The sequence below is a fragment of the Oryzias melastigma genome, linkage group LG12, assembly GCF_002922805.2.
Source record: "Oryzias melastigma strain HK-1 linkage group LG12, ASM292280v2, whole genome shotgun sequence".
Taxonomy (NCBI): domain Eukaryota; kingdom Metazoa; phylum Chordata; class Actinopteri; order Beloniformes; family Adrianichthyidae; genus Oryzias; species Oryzias melastigma.
Window position 1 is genome coordinate 10,268,045 of NC_050523.1, and position 21,047 is coordinate 10,289,091.

At 39.6% G+C, this 21,047-nt stretch overlaps 2 protein-coding genes across 5 annotated transcripts in view; one reads left to right on the top strand and one right to left on the bottom strand.

The window, feature by feature from the left end:
- Positions 1–94: 94 nt before the first annotated feature.
- Positions 95–18,451, top strand: LOC112163004 (macrophage mannose receptor 1). Its single transcript, XM_024299074.2, has 50 exons — positions 95–586; positions 1,640–1,785; positions 1,861–1,973; positions 2,047–2,180; positions 2,938–3,161; positions 3,235–3,341; positions 3,431–3,549; positions 3,637–3,772; positions 3,867–3,949; positions 4,026–4,145; positions 4,221–4,322; positions 5,289–5,447; positions 5,524–5,606; positions 5,683–5,827; positions 6,110–6,154; positions 6,233–6,400; positions 7,330–7,449; positions 7,549–7,659; positions 7,743–7,775; positions 7,853–7,987; positions 8,060–8,206; positions 8,273–8,407; positions 8,486–8,643; positions 8,722–8,866; positions 8,949–9,003; positions 9,076–9,142; positions 9,220–9,353; positions 9,437–9,480; positions 10,219–10,392; positions 10,481–10,635; positions 10,710–10,823; positions 10,988–11,103; positions 12,207–12,358; positions 12,441–12,646; positions 12,727–12,904; positions 12,978–13,202; positions 13,281–13,450; positions 13,526–13,596; positions 13,671–13,771; positions 13,849–13,968; positions 14,927–15,064; positions 15,137–15,291; positions 15,358–15,457; positions 15,525–15,760; positions 15,832–16,015; positions 16,080–16,328; positions 16,395–16,577; positions 16,663–16,719; positions 17,063–17,205; positions 17,275–18,451. Exons 1-50 carry the CDS (start codon positions 532–534, stop codon positions 17,317–17,319), a joined length of 6,495 nt encoding a protein of 2,164 aa, XP_024154842.1. The 5' UTR covers positions 95–531; the 3' UTR covers positions 17,320–18,451.
- aff1 (AF4/FMR2 family, member 1) overlaps positions 18,305–21,047 on the bottom strand; it is a 17,355-nt gene continuing 14,612 nt past the window's right edge. For all 4 annotated transcript variants that reach the window (XM_024299076.1, XM_024299079.1, XM_024299078.1 and 1 more), the window contains exons 17-20: positions 20,597–20,690; positions 20,482–20,525; positions 20,205–20,407; positions 18,305–19,699 (exon numbers count right to left, since the gene is read on the bottom strand). In XM_024299076.1, the coding sequence (XP_024154844.1) occupies positions 19,587–19,699; positions 20,205–20,407; positions 20,482–20,525; positions 20,597–20,690 (454 nt within the window). In that variant the 3' untranslated portion in view covers positions 18,305–19,586. The remainder of the gene's footprint in view (positions 19,700–20,204; positions 20,408–20,481; positions 20,526–20,596; positions 20,691–21,047) is intronic.

Sequence of the window (21,047 nt, forward strand, 5' to 3'; positions counted from 1 at the left end):
TTTTAAGAAATCAAATCAAAATTATTTGAATATGGCTTTGATCCACCACTTTTTTTTTCCTTATCAGTGCCTCAATGTGAACATTTCTTAAACTAATTCAAAATATTATTTTATAATTCATCCATTTATTTACAGTAGAGGAAAACAAGTTTTAAAATTAAAGTTTACAAGTCATTTTCGGACATATGTAACACTAAATTTACCAACTTGACAGGATGCATTTACTGCGGTCTTCCTGATCCCGCCCCCTGAAGGTTTATGGTATATTTGTTGCAAACTACTAAGTTTTTCATGAAGTAAAGAATTGAAGACGGCAGTTTTTTTTTTGGTCTTTTGTGTTTTACTGCTTTCAGCCTTTGGACTCTGGATGAATGCTGAAAAGAGGTGAAGCTGCGAGATGATGCTCAAAGGTGCCAACGATCCAGCACGTCACACCACGCTCACCGGAGGAAGGTCAGGAAGGGGGGAAAAAAAATACGTTTTTAGGATGTGCTGGAACTTTGAGTGAAATATAAACAACAGTTTTTAAAAATGGACGGAGGAGTCCTTCTGAAACTGCTCAGCTTTGCTGCTCTTCTTGCCTGCGGTAAGAATGCTAAAGTTTATTTTTTTTCTGGTGTTTTTGTATGAATCTCAACAAAATATATGGAAAAAATTGTGCTAAAAAATTCTAATAACGGAAAAACTTTTTATTTTTCTAAATAAATGGTTTGTCTTTAAATCTAAATTATTCTAGTAAAAATTTTTTTTTTTATTAAAAATATTTGAAGCAAAAGCAATTTCTCATAATGAATAAAATCTGCACAAAAATGTATTTGTAATTTAAAAAAGTAATTTTATTGTTACTTTTCTTCAACCCCTTAACACCTATTGATGCAAATAAGCATAAAAAGCTCCAAAATGACTTTTATTTTTTACTTTAAAACAACATCTTATATATATTAATTGTTGGAAAAAAATTCAAGAATCAAGGTGTTAATTGATAAAAGTCCAAACAATAATAAACTATTATTTTAAAGAAATAAATTATAAATTTTTTGATAAATATTATATGAAATGTGCACATCTAAATGTTTTCAGGATTAAATCTTCATATTTTGCTTTGGTTTATAAAACTGCTTTTCCAGCAATGATTTTTATTGTGATTCTTCTCCTGATTAAGAGTAAATCATGTGATTCCATCGTGCTTATAAAGTAGTTAAAGTCAAACATTCACCCCGAAGGCTTGTGTGGGCTGGTCCGAGCTGACCGACGTGTTTGAACTGCCTTATCTGTCATGGGACTTTTATGTTTGATTGTCTTTTTAACTCCTTTTTTAACACACCAAATGGCACATTAACTAGGCTTTTTATTGTTTCTGTCAAACACGACGAGTAATCAGATTATTTTACAGTAGCTACTGTTCTCAATGCAAAGAGATTCATATTTTTCAAGCAGTAAAACACTTGTAGTAATTAAATTATTTATTTTGGTGAAATCTGAATTTTCTAGATTAAAATCACAATAAATAAGAAAAAAAAATCAGTATTTTAAAAATATGAACCTAGAATTAATAAATTGCAAATACATTTCAAAATATATCAGATTTAGATTTGTGTTTTTAAATAATAAATCATTTTATTTTGCTGTTTTCCTTCAGGCTACAGCCAGTGTCAGCCAGGATGGAGGCAGAACGACGGCAAGTGTTATTTCTTTTCAACGGACACAAAGTCGTGGTTTGACGCAAACAATTACTGCATGGAGCAGAACAGCCACCTGCTGAGTATCCAGGATGTTCAAGAAAGGGTGAGACTCTAGACGTAAATTGTTTTTCCGCAGGAGGAATTTTCTCTTACTGTTCCTCCCTGTTTTCTTTTCCAGTTGTGGGTGAGAACTCAAATCGGCACCGAGATCTACTGGATGGGCCTGAATGATGAAATAGTCGAGGGTGTGTGGGAGTGGAGTGATGGGAGTCCTTTCATAGAATACTTGTCGTAAGTTACACAAACTTCTAATTTTATTACAATTTGAGGACTTTTGAACACCAACTAATCCATTTACTCTCAGGCTCTGGGGTCAAGGCCAGCCGGACAACTGGCAAGGCAATGAACACTGTGGCGAGGTGGTTGGATACAACAATGGTCACTGGAATGATGAAAACTGTGACTCTAAGAGAAGATACATCTGCAAGCACATTAATTGTAAGTAAATATTCTGAAAAAAGTTTATTTCTCTAGTATATATGTATATATTTTTTTTTATTTTTTGGGATTTTTTTCTCTGAATGTTACAATCATTTTAATGTGGGTATGTCTTCATTTTCTTTAAAAAAGCAAATTTTTCACTTCCTGATTGAAGTTCATTTAACTAAAATTAATAAAATGAACAGTCAGTTCTCAGAATAACCACTAGGTGGCTTGTTACACAAGCTAGTCAGCGCTAGTTTATTTCATTATTAAAGGATCAAACTTTTTACCACAAAACGCATACTTACAGCTTGGCTCAATTTTTTTTACAGTTTTATGACAACCATATATCCATGCATGACAATATAATTCTTCTTATTTTTTTACTTAAAAACAAAAGTTAATTTCAAATACCACCATGTTTTGTTTATTTAAGTGTTGCAAAACTAAAATTGCACTTTCAGAAAATGATACTGTATAATTTTTGTTCTTTGCATGTGTTTATTTGGTTTCATTTTCTCCGAAAATAAAAAGCCAAATAATATTTTTTATTCATAATTTTAAACAAATAATGTTGAAAATGTCTTCATTGAATCTATTATGTTATGACAATTTTACTTTAGTAACTGCAGCAAAGTGAAAGGAGGAGGCAAGCGAACAAACACAAAATCCCTGAAAATAAAAAATGTATTTTATGTTTGTGTGAGCAGATAGAAACCGTTTTTTAATTGGTAAAAACTTCCTTTAAAAAACAGTTTTTTTCCTTTTTCAGCAAACACTTTGCCTCAGTGTGACCTGGCTAACGGCTGGGTGCAGTTTGGCTCCAGCTGCTACAAACTCAAGTCAGACACCAGGAAGAGTTGGTCGGCAGCCCGGCATGACTGTGTGCAGGAGGGAGGAGACCTGGTGTCCATAACATCTGAGGAGGAGAACACGTATGTCGTCGGAGCGATGGGTCCATCACATCTGGACCTCTGGATTGGGCTCTCCACACTGGTAAGAGGAATTCTGAGAAGCTTTAGATTTGATTTAAGGTTCTAAACATGAGGATATTTTGGGATTTTTCCAGAAATGCAACAAGATTTCCTGTCATTTTGAAAACGGGAACAGTGATTTTACTTGGTCAGATTCTCTCACACTGAGCTACACAAACTGGGGCGATGGTCAACCCACAGCGTAAGATGTCACACACACAAAAATAACATAAAAATCAAGCATTAAATGTAATTTTACAACGTTTTCTTACAACCCTCACTCTCTGACAGTGACACACAGGCCGGCTCGTGCGCTGCAGTCATCAAGGATCAAACCAACGAATTTGGGGAGTGGCGGTCCCACGCATGCAGATACGAGCGCCCGTATATGTGCAAACGCCCAGTCAACAGTAAGCTTTTGTCCCGCCCGTCTTCCTCACTTTCGCACCTGGCAGTATCTAAACGGACTGCTCCTCCTCCTCCTCCTCACCCTGCAGCCACCTGCCCTTTCGGATGGAAAACCTTTGCAGGGAACTGCTACTGGATGGTCACTAATAATAGGCTCCTGACCTCCTGGCATGAGGCGCTCACCAGGTGCTCTCATATGGGGGCTCACCTGCTGATCATAAACAGGTAAGATGGATATTTGTGGTCATGTGATCTTTTGGTGTCTTAAATGTGTATAAGTACAGCCATAAATCTCATGTTTGTCCCATTCCTTGTTCAGTGAAGAAGAACAGTTCTTCATCAACGGAAACCTTCCGGACTTTCACAACGTGGACATCCCTGACATCTGGATCGGCTTATCAGGTGCTGCTCAAATCTGTTTAATCTCAAACATTAAAACAATGACATATTAACCCTGTTACATTTTTTTTTTTTAAAGATATGATCCAGGATGGGGTTTTCAAATGGGTGGATAAAACAGACACCACCTTTTCAAACTATGGTCCTAGCTGGCCTCAAAACACTGAAGGCTCATGGGACTGTGGACAGATCTTCACAGGTGGAAGCAGCTTTCTGTAGTTCATCTTCATATGTTTTGTGAAGCAATAATGATCTAAGTTCTCGATGCTTTTAGGGAATTATCAGGGCAAATGGGAAACGACCAACTGCTTCAAGAGTCTGGGTTTTGTCTGTGAGCTGACGGGTGGAGAGAGCCTGAAACCGACAGCAGCTCCAGGTCAGTCAGACCGTCTGCTTCCTTTAAAGCACATGTGTCAGAGTCAAGGCCCGGGGGCCGGGTCCGGCCCTCCGGCCCTCCAGATCATTTTGTTTTATTGTTATTAATGGCCCGATGTTATCTTGTACTTATTTTTAACTTGTATTATTTTGACAAAATATATATTTTTATGGAGAGTAAAATATTGAAAGTTATTTAAGGTTGAAGTTGATTTATTCTGGATAATTATGTTAATTATTATAATCATGTTAAAAAGTTATGGTTTTAACGTTTTTTAAATTGACATTTTGCTATCTTTTTGGACTATTTGGGCATTTACAAAGATATTTTTAAAGCTATTTTGGAGTTCAGCTAATATTTCAGCTACATCCTAGCTGTTTTAGCTAATTTAGGCTTTTTTGGTGGCTGTTTTGCAATTTAGCAAATATTTAGGCTACATGCTAGCTGTTTTAGCTAATTTAGTCTTTTTTTAAGCTTTTGGACTCTTAGGCTAATATTTACATGCTGTTTTGGCTAATTTAGGCTTTATATATATATATATATATATATATATATATATATATATATATATATTATGCTATTTTGAAGTTTAGCTATTTTTTGAGCAACATGCTAGCTGTTTTGGCTAACCTAAGTTTTTTAGCTAATATTTTAGCTGGTTAGCTTTTTCAGCTATCAATTTCAGCATTTTCAGCTATCAGCACTAGCATCTTCAGTGGCCAAATTTAGCTTACAGATTTCACACTGGCATCATCGCAGGTAATGCTACATATCTAGTTCATAATTATGTTTAAAAGTTAGGTTTAAAGTTTTAAAAATGTAGTTTTAGAGTCTTTAATAAATGTTTATCCTGTTCAGCCGACAGTCTAAGGTATGTTTTGGATTTTGGCCCCTTCTGCGATTGAGTTTGACACCCCTGCTTTAAAGTATTACTTCTTTAACTGTTAGTGTGTGTGTTTTTTTTAGAATACCACTGTGATCCTGGATACTTGCTGTACGGGAACTACTGCTATCATTTGGAGACGGAAGACGTGAAGAACTGGCAGGATGCTGAGGATCACTGCAGCAGACAGCAGGGTCATCTGGCCAGCATTCACTCCCAGGAGGAGCTGAGCTTCCTGACAGGTGAGAAACATCATCATCACGAGTGGGAGGCTGTAAAAGCTGTGAAGGTGTAATTTGGTGTGTTTCGTTTCTCCAGCTCACATGGTGGGCCAAGCGTGGGTGGGCCTGAACGACATCAAGTCTGAAAACCAGTTTGTGTACACCGACGGGACGCCTGCAGTGAGTGGCTCAGCCAGGAGGCCGAACCCTCGACCGCGCAGGTGTCTTTCATGATGCCGTTTCCTGTGTTCGCCAGGACTTCCTGCCTTGGGCGCCCGGCCAGCCCGACAACTGGCAGGACAACGAGGACTGCATCCACCTGAGGGGACACAATCACGCCGAGCCTGGATTGTTCAACGATGACTTCTGCACCTCCACTCGGGAATATATCTGCAAAAAAGGTGGGATGTTCTCACAACTTCGTGCACTTTTTATTTAGCAATGTGTTTTAAAATGGGAACTATTGTGTATGTTTTAATGATTTAAAATTTGTGAATTTTAATCTTGTGGATTTTTATGATTTTACTTGTGTTTTATCAATGGATTTTTATTTTCTTTATGTAATTTTACACATTTTTGTTCAGCGATTTGAATTGCCTTGGCTAGCAATAGTGCTTTATAAATAAACTTGCTTGCTCCTCATTGGATTCTTTGCTCCTAACATTTGCTGCTCCCCTTCCTAGCTAAAGGACTTGGACCTCCTCCTCAGCCTCCCACATCTGGACCAGGTCAGATTCATGAACTCTCCTGTTAACCTTTAAGCAGACGATGTGGTTCGTGGATCTGATCTGGTCTTTTCTCCTCAGGATGGAACGATAAATGCGGATCGTGGATGTTCGACCCCTTTAACGACTTCTGCTACCTTTTCAACTTCCTGTCCATGAGAACTTGGTCTGAGGCTCGAGCTGACTGCCTCAACCAAGGAGGAGATCTGGTCAGCATCACAGACCCGTTCGAGCAAGCCTTCATTCAGGGTGACTCACTTTCTTTTAACTGGATTATAGAATAAAACTTTATTGACCCCAACAAGTAGAAATTGCCTTGTTACCATAGAGCTGTATTTAGACAACAGATAAATAAAACTAAAAATACTATTAAAAAACTGATAACACAATAATTATTGTGCAGTAATCTTAATTACCACACAAAATGCAACCAAAAGTTTATAAAGAATAATGCATTAAAGGAAAAGGGGACTTTACTTTTGTTGCCAATGAAGAAATTAATTTAATGAAAAACAAAAATTGCACAAGCTTCATTTAAAATAAGGAGATGTTGGTTTAATGGAAAAGTTTTTAACGATTAAGAGAAAATACTTTGAGATGTACTACTTTGAGACACTTTCAAAATAAAATTTAAAAAAAGCATTAATCTGACTCAAAGAAATAACAACCATTAGTCGTTTAAAATGTTATTAAGCTGATGCAACAAACCAAATTTCAGCTGACTTTTCTCAAGTCCCACTCCGATCATCGTTTGATCTATTTTAAAGGCATTCTGAGTAATCTTTTCATTATAATTATTCTGTTTTTCAGAAAAAATCTAAAAATTTATGTCGTTTTCTAGGTCATAGTTTCTGCAGAGCGGCAGTAGTTCATTAGTGGTGCGTCACAAATAAACTTTGTTTAAAGCACATTTTTTGATTGATTTACAACAATTGAAATAAAAAAACTCACAGAAATGACATTTTAAGCTTCATTTTCTTTATATATGCCAAAATAATTTTTATAAGTCTTTAAATCCTCTGTTTAAATACTTAAGTAGCTTCAAAATTTACTTACAATTATGTTGGACATCCACTCTTTAAGTTTATTTAGTGATTAAAAGTGGGCAGAATTTTACACTAAGCTGAAGAAAAACGTTTTTTTTTTTCTAAAATGAGTTTTTCTCCGCTGGTTGACAGGTGTGATCCAGCAGTCTCCCACCGGCATCTCTTTGTGGATGGGGGGCCACGACTCGGTCACGGAGGGCGGCTGGGAGTGGACAGACGGCTCTCCCTTCAGATACATCCGCTGGAACGCAGGTTTGTCAAACCAGTCATTCCTGAGATGTGAATATTATTCTATTGTTGATCTGTAAAAAAAAGTAGTCTTTAAATTGCTGGGTTTACCTGTTTACTCAGGCAACCCAGATGACTATTATGGCGAGGACTGTCTGTCTATTCTTATCAACAATGGCTACTGGAATGACGACAACTGTCAGTACAACAGAGGCTACATCTGCAAGCGTAGAGGTGAGAAACGTCACTTTAGCGGTTGATTTAGCAGAGATTCCATGTTGTGTACAGTAGAGTGATTGTAACCTGTTTGCTCTCAGGAAACACCCCTAAACCTCCTCCACCCCACGACGGTAAATACACCTGCAGTGATTGTCATTTTTATTCACTTCTGACAGAACAAGTTTGATCAATTTGTCTTAAATTGCAGGTTTTCTGACGGCTGTGGTCTGCGAGGGCTCCAGTGCCGTCCTTCACTGTCCACACGACAGCGTCATCAACATCCAGTCGGCCTTCTTCGGACGGAAGAGCAACGACATCTGTCCTCACTTTGAGGGGTCCGAAGGTATTTGTGGAGCCAATCCTCCATTTTTGTTTGAGTCAGATCAAATCTGTTATTATTATTGTTGTTTTCTAGGCAGCTGCACCGTTCAGGGTGTCTTCCCTCAGTACAGAAAGCAATGTGACAACCGGCCTTTCTGCTTCGCATACGCTCACGTGGAGCAGGACCCCTGCCCCACCATCTCCAAATATCTCGAGATCGTCTATAGTTGTGAGCAGAAAGGTAGGTTCTTCTTCCTCCTCATGGTCTGTGTCTTCTGGCAGATGCTCACACCAGGTTTTCTTCCAGTGTGTCTGCATGGTCTGGGCGTGGAAGACGGAAGCATCCCCGACGAACAGCTCTCTGCGTCCTCCTCCATCGGGTCTTACACTCCCAGCAAGGCTCGGCTGAATGGAGATTTTTGCTGGAAGCCTTCAGGAAGTGGTACGCACGCACCAAAGAAAGCACATTTGTTGTCATATTTGGGTCAGAAAAACACCAAACTTTATGTTTGTCCTGCAGCAACCTCAAGCTGGATTCAAGTGAACCTGGGTCAGACCAGGAAAGTAACAGGGATTGTAATCCAGGGTTGTTCTGATGGTGAAAACTGGATTACTAAATATAAACTCCAACACAGCATAGATGGGATAAGTTGGAAAGACTACACAGCTGACGGGGATGTAAGTTTTAAAAAATTGATGGTCAAAGCACAAAATAATTCTATTTTTGAAATGTGTGTTTTAATTTGAAATGTGTAGTTTTTCCTGGGTTCAGTGGACAAAAACACCCCAGAGACCCAGCTGCTCGGCACGCCAGTGTCCACCCAGTTCATCCGCATCATCCCGCTGGAGTTCAAAAACCAGGCAGGGCTGAGATTAGAGGTGCTGGGATGCACACCCGACTGTGAGGAGAACACATCACTCATGCGTCTCCACAGCCTGATCGCTGATGCTGCAGAATAATCCCAGAAATTATGTTCCTACAGATGCGATTACATGCGCAGACAAACCCAACTTCAGCTCAGCCAACGATCGAATGACGTGAGTTGGACTGTAAATACGTTTCTGTACGTCAACTACATCTCTTTTCATTGTGGCTCCGCCCTCTCTCAGGGTTCACTGTCCAGCTGCGTGTGCAAAGTCGGATTACACGGTTTACGGCTCGATGGTCTATCGGGGTGTAAGTACCTGCAGATCCCCCACCATGCAATCTTCATGCATGTTCACTAAATTAATTTTTTTTAATTATTTTTCCAGGACTCAAACATCTGTGCAGCTGCCATCCATGCAGGAGTGGTCCTCAATGACAACGGAGGAGACTGCACGGTCCTGAAAGCTGGAGGACAAGACTTTTACGCCGGTTCCACCAGGAACGGAATCACCACCCGACAGTGTGTACACTCCATCCCTTTTTTCTCACGTCGCCCCACAATCCAGAGCTGCTGATAAAAAATAATAAATGTTGCTCCCACAGATCAAACACCCACTATGACGTATCGTTCATCTTTGCGGATGGAGGTGAGTCAAATAAACTGCATTTCTTTTGTTTTTTCATGCTTTTAGGGTTTGGGAATTTGAGGGTAACTCACGATACATGGCTTACGATACTGATAAAATCATAATATGGGATATATTGCGATAATCAATATATTACCTTGGTAAATTGTAAATAAAATACATATTTTTGTTTTCCCTAAAACCTTTTTTTTTTTTTTTTTAAGAATAAACCATTTGAACCTTTACCAAAAATAAGATTTTTTTTTAATTATACTTTTTTTAAAACTAAAATTAAGATGGTATACTTTTAGTTTACTTTTTTGGTATTTATTAGTTATAAACTTTACAAGTTCTGAAGTACATGTTAAGTATACTTGGATTATACTTAAAAATATACTAAATATATTTAGCCTATATTTGTCACTGTCCTTAAAAACATTTTTTACACAGCTTTAAAAGTAGCTGGTATGTATTCTTGGAATATTCCAGTACATTAAAATGTGTTTTAATACACTAATCAGTTGAAGTTTATTGATTGTAAACTAAAAGCAAACACTAAAAGCTACATTAGATATACTTCAAAGTGTACTTTAAAAAACTTGGAATAAATTTACAATGTATAGCCAGTAAACTAATATTATACCAGAAAGGTTACTTTAAGTATGCTTCTAAATATAATTTTTATAATATAAAAGTGAGTTGAAATGTCCCACCTCTACTTTTGACAGTTTCTAGTGAGTTCTCTGTTTTCTTTGACAGAGCTGAGATGTCCAGGACCGGACTGGTATGAGTTTGGAGAGTTTTGCTACAAACCTTTTGGAGACAAGAGGACGTGGCAGGATGCTCAGAGTAAATGCAGAGATCTGGGTGCTGAACTTGTGTCCATCATGTCAATGAAGGAGCAGAGCTGGGTGGAAAGCTACTTGTACATGGGTAAGGCTTTGGGCGAAAAAAAAAATAGCATTCAGAAAAAAAGACTTTAGCCGACATCCTTTTTTTTTTTTTTTTTTTACTTTTACAGCCACTAACAATCTGTGGACGGGTCTGAATGACCTCCTTGTGCCTGGTATGTTTACCTGGTCGGATGACTTTGAGGTGACCTTCACCTACTGGGCTCCAGGAGAACCCAACAACCATAACGGCTTCAGTGAGGACTGTGTGGAGATGCTATACCAGGTCATCGCCATAAGAAGGAAGTGTGGCAGGACATTAAAATCTGATGCTAACTTTAACGTTTTCTTATATTGCAGAGCGGCCGGTGGAATGATAAGTCCTGCTCTGAACTCAACAACTACATCTGTAAAAAGCCTAAAGCTCACTACCCGGCGCCTTCTGTCCAGCCCACTCAGTATGGGTGTCCTCAGGTGGGAGAGGCCAACACTTCTTAACCCTCTTTGACTTATTGTAACTTTGTCATTCCAGCAAAATCTCCTGGAATTGCATTGATCGGTTGAAAAGTTTGGTATAAAGTGTGAGTTATTTAAGTGACATCTCAGGTGTTACTGGGTTAAATTCTTCCCGGTTTCAGGGTTGGGATGCTTATGGATACTCGTGCTACTGGATGGAGGAGACAGCCAGGACCTGGTCTGATGCTAAAGCCTTTTGCGCTGAACAAGACAGCTTCCTGCTGCACATTGGAGACATGTGAGTTTGATGATGTCGGTTTTCAGTGAGATTTATTTAAAAATATGATAGGGAATGAGAGTTCCATATCTCGTTTTTAAGGGGTCCTGTTAGATTTACAGGAGAAAAGATGACAAATTAGAGTTAAATAATTAACAAAAATAGATATATTGTAAATGTTTTGACAGAGGCCTTTTAAGTAAAGTTAAATCTGTAAAAGAACAAAAAAAGTGGGAAGGTTTTTTTTCATACTTTAAAAGCAAAAACATTTTTTTCATGAATTCTATAAAATTTGGGGTCATGAAAATAAACTTAATCAGTATGACAGGGGTGGTGCTGTGATTCATATGGCACTAAATATTGGCTTTCTTAAGAGGTAAAGTTGAAATGAATCCATCTGAAAATTAACTGTAATTTAGGTTTTATGTCTTTATATTTAGAGTATAAACCACAATATGTAACAAAATCACCAGATTTTGCTTCGGTATTACCCTCAAGTTATATCTAGAAGTCCGTCTTATAGAATTCAGAATCCAGTAATAAATGGCTGAGTATTTGTTTTTCATTTTTCATTTTAAAATCTGTGTTGCGTTTGGGGATACCCCCTAGTGGACATCTTAAGAATAGCAGAATAAACTCACTTTTTTATCATTTTTATTAAAGTGATGATTAATCTTCCATAACAAACCATTTTCTATTATTCTCCTGATGGTTCTTGGTGGAAATATTTGGATTCTTTTTGACTTTTTATTGTAGACAATACAATATATATATATTGGTCAGACTCATTACAGAAATAAGGAAATGCATTAATTGAAAAAAACAACAAAAAAGTAAAATTAATGTAAGAAAAAATAACTAATTATTCATAATCATAAGTATAGATTTTTGTAGTTATTCATTCTATACACATTTAGATTCATTAAATGTAATCAAGTAAAGTTTGATGTATTGCTTAAAAAGAAGTGGGAAGAAGCAAACTTAAATTTTGAATTAAAGCTTTTCTTAATTTAAAGGTAGATCACTGGATCCTTTTCTCTAGTATTTGTGAGATGATATTTTGACAGTGGAGCTCTGACTTTTGCAGGTTTTTACTTTACTCTCCTGTCTGTGTTCCTCTGCAGTTATGAGCAGTCCCATTTTACAGTTGCGCTGACGGGAAAGACTGGTTACTGGTGGATTGGCCTGCGAGCGCACGGAGAAGGTGGAGGCGTGGACTACGTCTGGGACAACGGCTCTCCTCTCACCTTCACCCACTGGGATAAAAACCAGCCAGGTACAGAGGGAACTCTGAACAAGCCGAGCTGATCCGGAGAATACTTTTCCCCATCAGAAAACACTATTCTTCCTCTCCGCAGATACTGGGAGTGGTACCTGTGTCACCATGACGACGGGCAAAATTGGTGGTTTCTGGGATGACATGCAGTGCCTGGAGACGCACTCCTTTGTGTGTGAGAAGCCCAGACCGGACATCTCCCCACCCACTAAGGCGCCAACTCCACCGCCTTCACAGGGCTGCGCCGACGGCTGGACGGCCAAGCCGCACTTCAGACACTGCTACAAGGCAAGTTTTGTCATTATAACCACTGAAATTCTGACGGGAGATCACGGGGTGAGTGGTTTGTGTTTTCTGATTCACTGCAGCTCTTCCACAAAGTGGACTGGTCCATGAAGAAGAGCTGGGGGGCAGCATTGGAAGACTGCATCTCCAGAGGAGCCGATCTGGCGAGCATCCACAACCAGGAGGAGGAGGAGTTTCTGTCGCTGTACACCAAAGGCACCAGCAAGTGGATCGGTCTGAAGCACAACCCGATAGAAGGAGGCGAGTAAAAACTTACCTTGGAAGGAGAAACAAAAAAACAACAAAGCAAACTTATGGACTCTTTGCACCCTAGGATACTCCTGGACTGACGGCACGCCTCTATCTCACACCAACTGGGGCCCCGGGGAGCCCAATAACCACGAGGGCCGCGAGGAATGCGTGGAGATGGTGAGCAGCACCAATGGGACCTTCTCCTGGTGGAACGACCTGAACTGCGACGCTCATCAGGACTGGATCTGCGAGATCTCCAAAGGAAAGAACCCCATCAACCCCCCAGAGCCCCCGCCCCCAGTGCCAGGTACGCCGACTCTGCAGATCTTAGCTTCACATACAAGCCCAAAATACTGAGTGTTGGATGGGATTTCTCCGCCTGCAGCTCCCGACTGTGGCTCCAACCCCGGCTGGAGAAAGAACAACAACATCTGCTACTACTACAACGACACGGACATCGTGGACTTCCCCACAGCGATGAGGCGCTGCTTCCACGAGAAGGCCACGCTCGTCTCCATCCACGACAAGGACGAGCAGGCTTACGTTAGCAGCATGGTAACACCGACTTTACCACTAGGAAACTCGTCTCCCCTTTAAAAATGCCAATGTGACATGTTCACGGTCTTCCAGGTGGGAACAGGGCAGGTGACCGCAGCATGGATCGGGATGTTTATGTTCGGAGTTGCGAATGGAGAATACATGTATGGACATCAAACACAATTCAAAGCCTTTTATTTGCATCGCAGCAATAAAACTGACTTTTTTCTCCCCTCAGATGGGCCGACTCCTCCCCGGTGACGTACACTCACTGGGCTGCGGGGGAGCCAAACAACGCCAACGGAGAAGAGCAGTGTGTTCAGATGAACAGACATCAAGGTAAACATGTATTTTGAGTGTGTTTTTAACTAAACAAACCTTCATGCTGATGCTTTTCATGTATTTAAACTGTAAAGGTGGATGGAACGATGCCAACTGTGGGCGGGCTGGAGCAGGATACGTTTGCAAGAAACGTCCTGGAGATGTCCACACCCCTCCTCCACCCACACAGCCCTGGGAGGGCAACTGTCCTGCAGGTGAAGGGGTTGAAATCCAATTTAAACTAACATTTTCTATCAATAGTTAAAAAATGGATTAAAATGTGTTAAAAAAGAAAAGGAAATCAACAATTCTACTCAACTACAGTAACGGAGACCCACTCCAATGAAAATAGTGTTTTTAACATGTTCTTGTAGCATTTTTCTAATTATGGAGGACACATGTAGAGTTTTTCTTTATTTAAAATCATTGTGAAAGAGTATGGAAGCTTTTGTGACTCAATTCAAAATAAAAGTCAGTACTAGAAAAGTTCTTTGGTACCAAAATTCAATTACGAATATCCAAATTTAAAAATGAAAAGGCATAAACAGAAGTGCTTTTTCATTTTTACAATGTAACTGCATTACTTGACTCTTGAATAAAGAGATAAAGCAATTCTCCAAATAGCTTTTTCTTTTTCAGCGCAGCTTATTCTGTGACTTTTATTTTGAATTGAGTCACAAGTGCTTCCATAAATCAGTTAGTGGCCCACAAGCTCCCTGCTGAGCTCCATTCTGATTCACTCACTTGTAGACAAATAGAGCCGTGTATGTCTTTGTTTCCTCATCCGAGCTGGAATCTGGATCAAAACTGCACAAGCAGGTAGCTTCGAGATTGCTACCCTTTTTGTTGTACCAGTAATATTAGGTTGTGGGGGGCTGTAAGCTAGCAGGAGAGCACGTAAACAAAGGGATAATGGGGAAGGGGGCGGGGTTACTGCAGGCCAACAGTTCTGAAACAACTCAAGAGGTGGATTTCTAATGAACTTCTGCCGCTCGGCAGAAAAATAAACAGTTTTTTATTTGTATTTTTTTGGTTATATAAATCAAAGGATAATCGGAGTGGGACTTCAAGAAAATCACTTTCAATTGTTTAGAATTCACACTTTACACAGAAAAGTGGAGATAAGCTGAGAAAACCCCCAAATCTTTGATCATTTTTCCCATTTTCCTGCAGGTTGGCTGCGTTTCCAGAACAAGTGCTTCCTGTTTAAGGGGAAGAAAAACGAGATTCAAGGGAACTGGTCTTTTGCTCGGAGCTGGTGCAGAGAACAAGGAGGAGAGTTGGCCATCATCGATAGTCAATATGAAAATGGTAGGATTGGTTGATTAGTGTTCCTAAGCTTTTCTCAGCATCTATCCAAAGGCTAATTCTTTTCATTTCCAGACTTTGTAGCCAGTTATCTCAAAGATCTAGAGCACGCCGCCTGGATCGGTCTGTCTGATCTGCTGGCGGAGAACCAGTATGCCTGGAGCGACGGGGTCAGCCCGGTGCTGTACACAAACTGGGATACCAACGAGCCCAACAACGTGGGAGGAACGGTAAGCAGCATTTAAGAGCCTTTCCCAAACTTCAGATTCGACTTTGACGTTTATTCTGCTCAACAGGAACATTGTGTGTCACTGACTCACAGCATGGTGTCAAGCGGCAAATGGAACGACGACGCCTGTCATAAAAACCACAGCTTTGTCTGCTACATGAAGAAATGTCAGTAAACTCTTGATGAATCTGAAAACCTTCAAAAGCCTTACATTAACTTACCTGTTTTCATTAGCGAGCAGCGTCCAGCCGCCTCCTCCGACGAAGAGCCCGTGCCCAGACGGCTACATCTCCTGGTACCAAAACTGCTACAAGCTGGTGGAGGAGCTGGCGATCTGGAGCGACGCTCAGGACGCCTGCAAGAAGGAGGGCGGCAACCTGGCCAGCATCGACATGAGCTATGACCAGGCCTTTGTCGCGGGCGTGGTCCTGCAGGGAAAAGCAGACGCCTGGATCGGGCTCCGGCGCATGGTGCCCAATTAAACTCTGAAAGCGTCGCACAATTCCAAGATCTAAAAAACTCAGGTGTGTTGTGAATGCAGGTGGACGGATCGTACTCGTGGTCAGATGGATGGCCCGTTTTCTTCACGGAGTGGGGACCAGGAGAGCCGACCAATCACAGGCAGGAGGGCTGTGTGAGCATGCACGCTTCCAAGTGGTTCCACGGGACGTGGAACGACACCAAATGTGACCAAGCAAAGCCCTACATCTGCAAGATCTCCTCAGGTACCACCCTCTGCAAAGCGCTGACGTCTCATTTCTGCTGTAACTGACTGCCGTCTCCCTCCAGAGAAACCTCCTCCCACTCCCAGCCCCGGCGACGGCAAATGTCTGCCTTTCTGGGTCCCGTACGGCAGATACTGTTACTTTGTCTACAACGAGAAGCAGGGCTACTCCTGGCCGGACTCCAGACACTTCTGCCAGTCAGCCAACACCGAGCTGGTCTCCATTCACAGCAGAGCAGAGCTGGAGTTCATCCGGAACTTAAACTACACCAAAAATCACCACATCTGGATCGGCCTCACCAGAGACCGAAACTGTGAGTCGGAGACGCAATTTAGAGCTGCAGAAAAACAGAATTCCAGCTAAACGATCTGCGTTTCAGTCGGCTGGGGCTGGACGGATAGCACCCCTTTGGGATATGTGAACTGGGCCCCCGGTGAGCCCAACGCGGCCTTCCACCCCGGTGAAGCCGCGGAGGAGAACTGCGTGGAGATGTACCCCGACGGGCGATGGAACGATAACAACTGCATGCTACAGAAAGGCTTTGCTTGCCGCCATCGCCAGTGTGAGCATCCACAAGTCTGCAGGTTTAGAGTTAAGGAAGTTGAAATTGACCCAGAGATTAATTCTAAAACTATTTTTTTCTCCAGTCTATACAACGGATGAGAATAAAAATCCAGTTTTTCCCACCGATGCTACGGGAGGAGGTAATGATGGAATTCTGAAACCAACATGTGGAGTAAAGAAAAATAGATACTAATTTTGTCAAAATAATTTGGCCTTTCTACTTAGATTAACTTTTTTGTTTTTTAATTTTATCCTGAAATTCACTCTAATTTGTTAAAAGTTTGCACTTAAAGCTGGATAAAGTCAGAATAACGTGTTTTGATCATAGAAATTAGCATAACATTTTTTTTATTTCAAGTAAATATTGATTTTTAATACAAGTAATGTCCAAATTTATCTCCAAATTCTTAGCTTAAGTTTTTTTTTTTAATGTAACCATGGTAACAGACAGTATAAAACGATCTGCCCATGTCGTCTCTACAGATGCTGGGGTGATAGTCGGCGCCGTCATCGGAGCAATCGTCTTTTTCTGCTTGATCGTTGGCCTTCTGTACTACGTTTTTAGCGTCAGGGGATACAAACTGAGCGGCTTGAGCTTACCCACAAACACAACCAGAGTGGACGTGGTAAGATTTTTATTTATTTTTTACAATTATCGAGTTTTGACGATTCTGAACACTTCCTCTCTGTTGCAGCCCACATTCTCGAACCCCAACTTTGGAGGAGAGTCGGATACATAAACTGCAAATCAGCTCTAAAACTTCAACAAATTATGTTTTTTTTTTAACATTCTTAACTTTTCTAGGCATAATTACTGTTGTATATACTGTAATAAAATAAAAATTGACATGTTTACAAAATTCTCTGTGCACTTTGATTATTATGTGAATAATTCAGAAAATGTGGGCATAAACCAACTGTAATCTTGTTTATTTTAATAATAAAAAACAAAAGAAAAGTGAATTAGATTCCAGTGGTGTTTGTACATCGCGACACAAGACTCCTTGTTCCATTAAAAAAAAAGGAAAACTTTTTCTGAACATTTATTTTTAATCAAATTCTTTGGGATGTTTTTCTTTTACAAAAAAAAAGACAGTAACCAGATTGAAATGTAATCAATATTGATCTTTTCTATACATTGCATCCAAACTGTAAAGATTGTTTATACAGAAAGCACTTTGGAGATCAATACATAAAATGTTTAACTCTATGGCACCAGCTTACCTAAATAAAAAAAAAAAAAAAAAACACTGAGGGAAGAACCATTTTGGAAGCACCCCATTAACTTTATTCAGACATTTTTAACATAGCTGCACCTATAATAGGTGCTCTAGTCTTCTGCATCACAAATACCTATTATTTCCTAACACCCCCACATCTCCTGTAATAAATAATAAGTTACCGAAATTAATCTGCTTTACATTAACACAGATTCTTTGGTAAATAATTCATTTGTCGTCACTGCAGCTTCTGGTGCTGCCAACAGAGGACGCTGCTGTGCTCCAAAACAACTGCAGGAGAACTGCTACTTTTCAAAATAAAAGAAATATGAAAAAGTTTTGTTTTACTTAAATCATGGCAACATTTTTACTTTGGTTGAAGGATTACTGCTTTAGAGGTGGAGGTAGTCTGGACAGGCTTTCTGCTGAATGAAAAATCTGTACCATTTTGGGAACCTGTGTTTCAATGGTGCTTGATAATAATAAAAAAAAAAATATGAATACAAACTGTTTTCCAGCTAACTTTATTGGGTTAGCTTAGCAAAAATTGTAGTGTGAGAAGGTGCTCAAACTCCCCTTCAAAGTAAAAGTCTAGCTGAACATTTACTAACGGCATCTGCAAAAGGATTTTGTAACACAAATGTAAAAAAAACAAACATTTTCTCTCAAAGAAATCACATTTTTGCCAGGTGTGAACTCAGTGTTCCCAAAAGAAACTACACTAGGACTTTTTGGCAGCTAGAGGCGACAGGATTCAAAAGATAAAGAGAATCATAATCTTTTACTTTCAAAGAAAACTATCCACTCTTTCCGCCAAGAAATCTTCACCACAAAAAAAATCAACTTTGGTCAACCGAAATAAAAGTCAGCTTATATTTGATTCTTACCAGAAAACGAGAGTCTAAAACAAACTAGGTAGGTCATCAGGATCAGTAAGACTGAAGAAGAAGTACTTTTACCTGGTACAGAACTTCACGTGTGAATAAATCTCTCCTAAACTACTTCAACTGTCCTCACTCAATTTTTTTGTCAAAATTGAAATTTAAATCCACTCAATTCACCATGACAACAAACCAGCAGATCATTGGAATTTGATAGTCATCATTCAACTTGGAAAAACTTAAACGGGCCCTAAAATCAGAGCAGATGACACAAAAACGTATACTACTTTGTGGTACTATAAAAGCAATACTCAAATATATTTTTCTTAGGGCTTCAAACCCTGACCATATTATCTTCTACTTTCTTCTATCGTCTTCTGCCTGTTTAAACCTTAGTTTCCTTCTGTCTGTATCTGAAATAACCAGAAAAAAAATGTGTTCTCTTTAAAGAAAGAAAAGAAACTGGATGTTGAGGAGTTTCAACCGGATTTAAGTGCCAAATTCTGAACAATAAACAGTCAAAATGAGTGGTTATACCCATCTGAAGTTTGCAAACTGACGCAGAATTATGTAGCCCTAGTTAGTCATACAACTTTGTGCCCCAAAATAAAACTAATTAAACTCCAGATTCTGAAAAATATAATAAAAAAAAACATGATGTTTTCCCTTATAAAGTTTTAAGCAGATTGTCCACAATCTCAAAGTGCCGATAGGAGGCTCCACATTTTTTTTTTTTTTTTTTTTTACGCTTCAGAATTACGTGCGATCATCTTTGATGAGGGGACGGTGAAGCCCGTGTGACGTACAAAAGAATCTGGCACAAACCTGAGAAACAGTGCAGGTCAGAATCTGAAAAGTGGCGGACAAACAGACAGAGCAGCAGCTTGACGCCTGTCCTCCCAGCTTTTAGCTGTCCAGCCTCAGCCAGTGAACGCCCTGTCTCGTATAACGAACCATGGAGTTCATATTTGAAGTTATAGTCAATGGGCCCATAGCGGTGTCCAGCTCTGCCAACAAACCTGAAACACAGAACGTTGCAAAGCATGAAATGTCTTTACATTGAGTCATGAATCACTGTTTTCTGCAGTGAAAGTTTCAATTTGAATGACAGAAAATTGTATAATGCGTTTACATTCAGGGCCCGAAATCAATCAGGTTGAACACATTTTTATCACAGTTTTACAAGAGGCAAGGACTTCTGGTTTCAATTTCTGTTAGATATAGCTAAAAAATCTTGTTTTTCTACTGGAGCAGCCATGGTACAGAGGGAGAGCGGTCGACCTCTGATTGGAAGATCGCAGGTTTGGGTCCTGCTCTGGGTCTCGTGGTTCCAGAGTGTATCTGAACGGCAGTGACTACCCAGTGTTTTGGGCTTTCTAAGACGATAGTAAAGCGCTTTATAAATATACGCCATTTACCAAGCCTTATTTAAGATGGTAAAGATTTTTCAAACTTTTTAAAACTCGTTTTTTATATACACCATATTTAATTCTGTAAAATAAACTTCCTTCATTCTGCTCTCACCACTGCCTTTGTGTGCCAGCTCCTCCGCCTGCTCCCACATGTCCTGAGCGGTTAGGAATAAAGCAGTGATGTTGATGTAGGTGAAGGTCACTTGTTCGATTTCCTGAGGGACGGTCACAGTGGCACCAGATGAGCCCACACCTAAACCGCCAGAAGCTGAACTAGCTGGAGACGGTGTGCTGGAGGACGGGTTCTCTGTGATTCTGATGGAGAAGAGTAGAAAGAGTTATGTTCTGTGCAGACTTAAAAAAAAGGACAAAAATAGCAGATGTCTTACTTTAATGAACACGCAGGAGAAATGTGTGACGCTTGAGCAAAGCTCTGAAAGAGAAGCTCAATTTGGTATTTGGAAGACGTAACAAAAAAAATGAAAACTGGAACTTTGAACTTACCTGAAAGTACTCTGAAAGAGTTTTTGAAAACTTTACGGCAGTTTTCTGCTTGTGTCGAAACATCGCCATCTGCAGGAGACACTGGCACTTCATACTACAAGACAAAAACATGATGCTCTTAACTCAGTATTTTATGCAAAAAAAAAACTTTTAAAACACACAGATGACATATTTAAAACTTTTTTTCAACATTATCTCATCTAGTTGTACTATAATACTGTATTTATTACACAAATTAGTGTGACAATGTATCAATAGTGGTATACACATACTACACATATACACAAAAAATGTTTTAAATTCTAGAAAAAAAATAAAAATTCACAATTAAACTGTTTCCATTAAATCATAATTTTGCAAATCAACTCGACTCAACTTTTGATGAGCTACCACGATAAGTAGTATATGGTTGTTGGTCACGTGATTCATTTAATTTAAAAAAGTCCTTCCA

What these genes read in the sequence shown, in the direction of transcription:
- LOC112163004 (XM_024299074.2), top strand. Translation starts at nt 532, where the DNA reads ATGGACGGAGGAGTCCTTCTGAAACTGCTCAGCTTTGCTGCTCTTCTT. An exon ending in TGCTGCTCTTCTTGCCTGCG is followed by an intron (nt 587 to 1,639) that starts GTAAGAATGCTA and finishes GTTTTCCTTCAG; the next exon opens with GCTACAGCCAGTGTCAGCCA. An exon ending in CACCGATGCTACGGGAGGAG is followed by an intron (nt 16,720 to 17,062) that starts GTAATGATGGAA and finishes TCGTCTCTACAG; the next exon opens with ATGCTGGGGTGATAGTCGGC.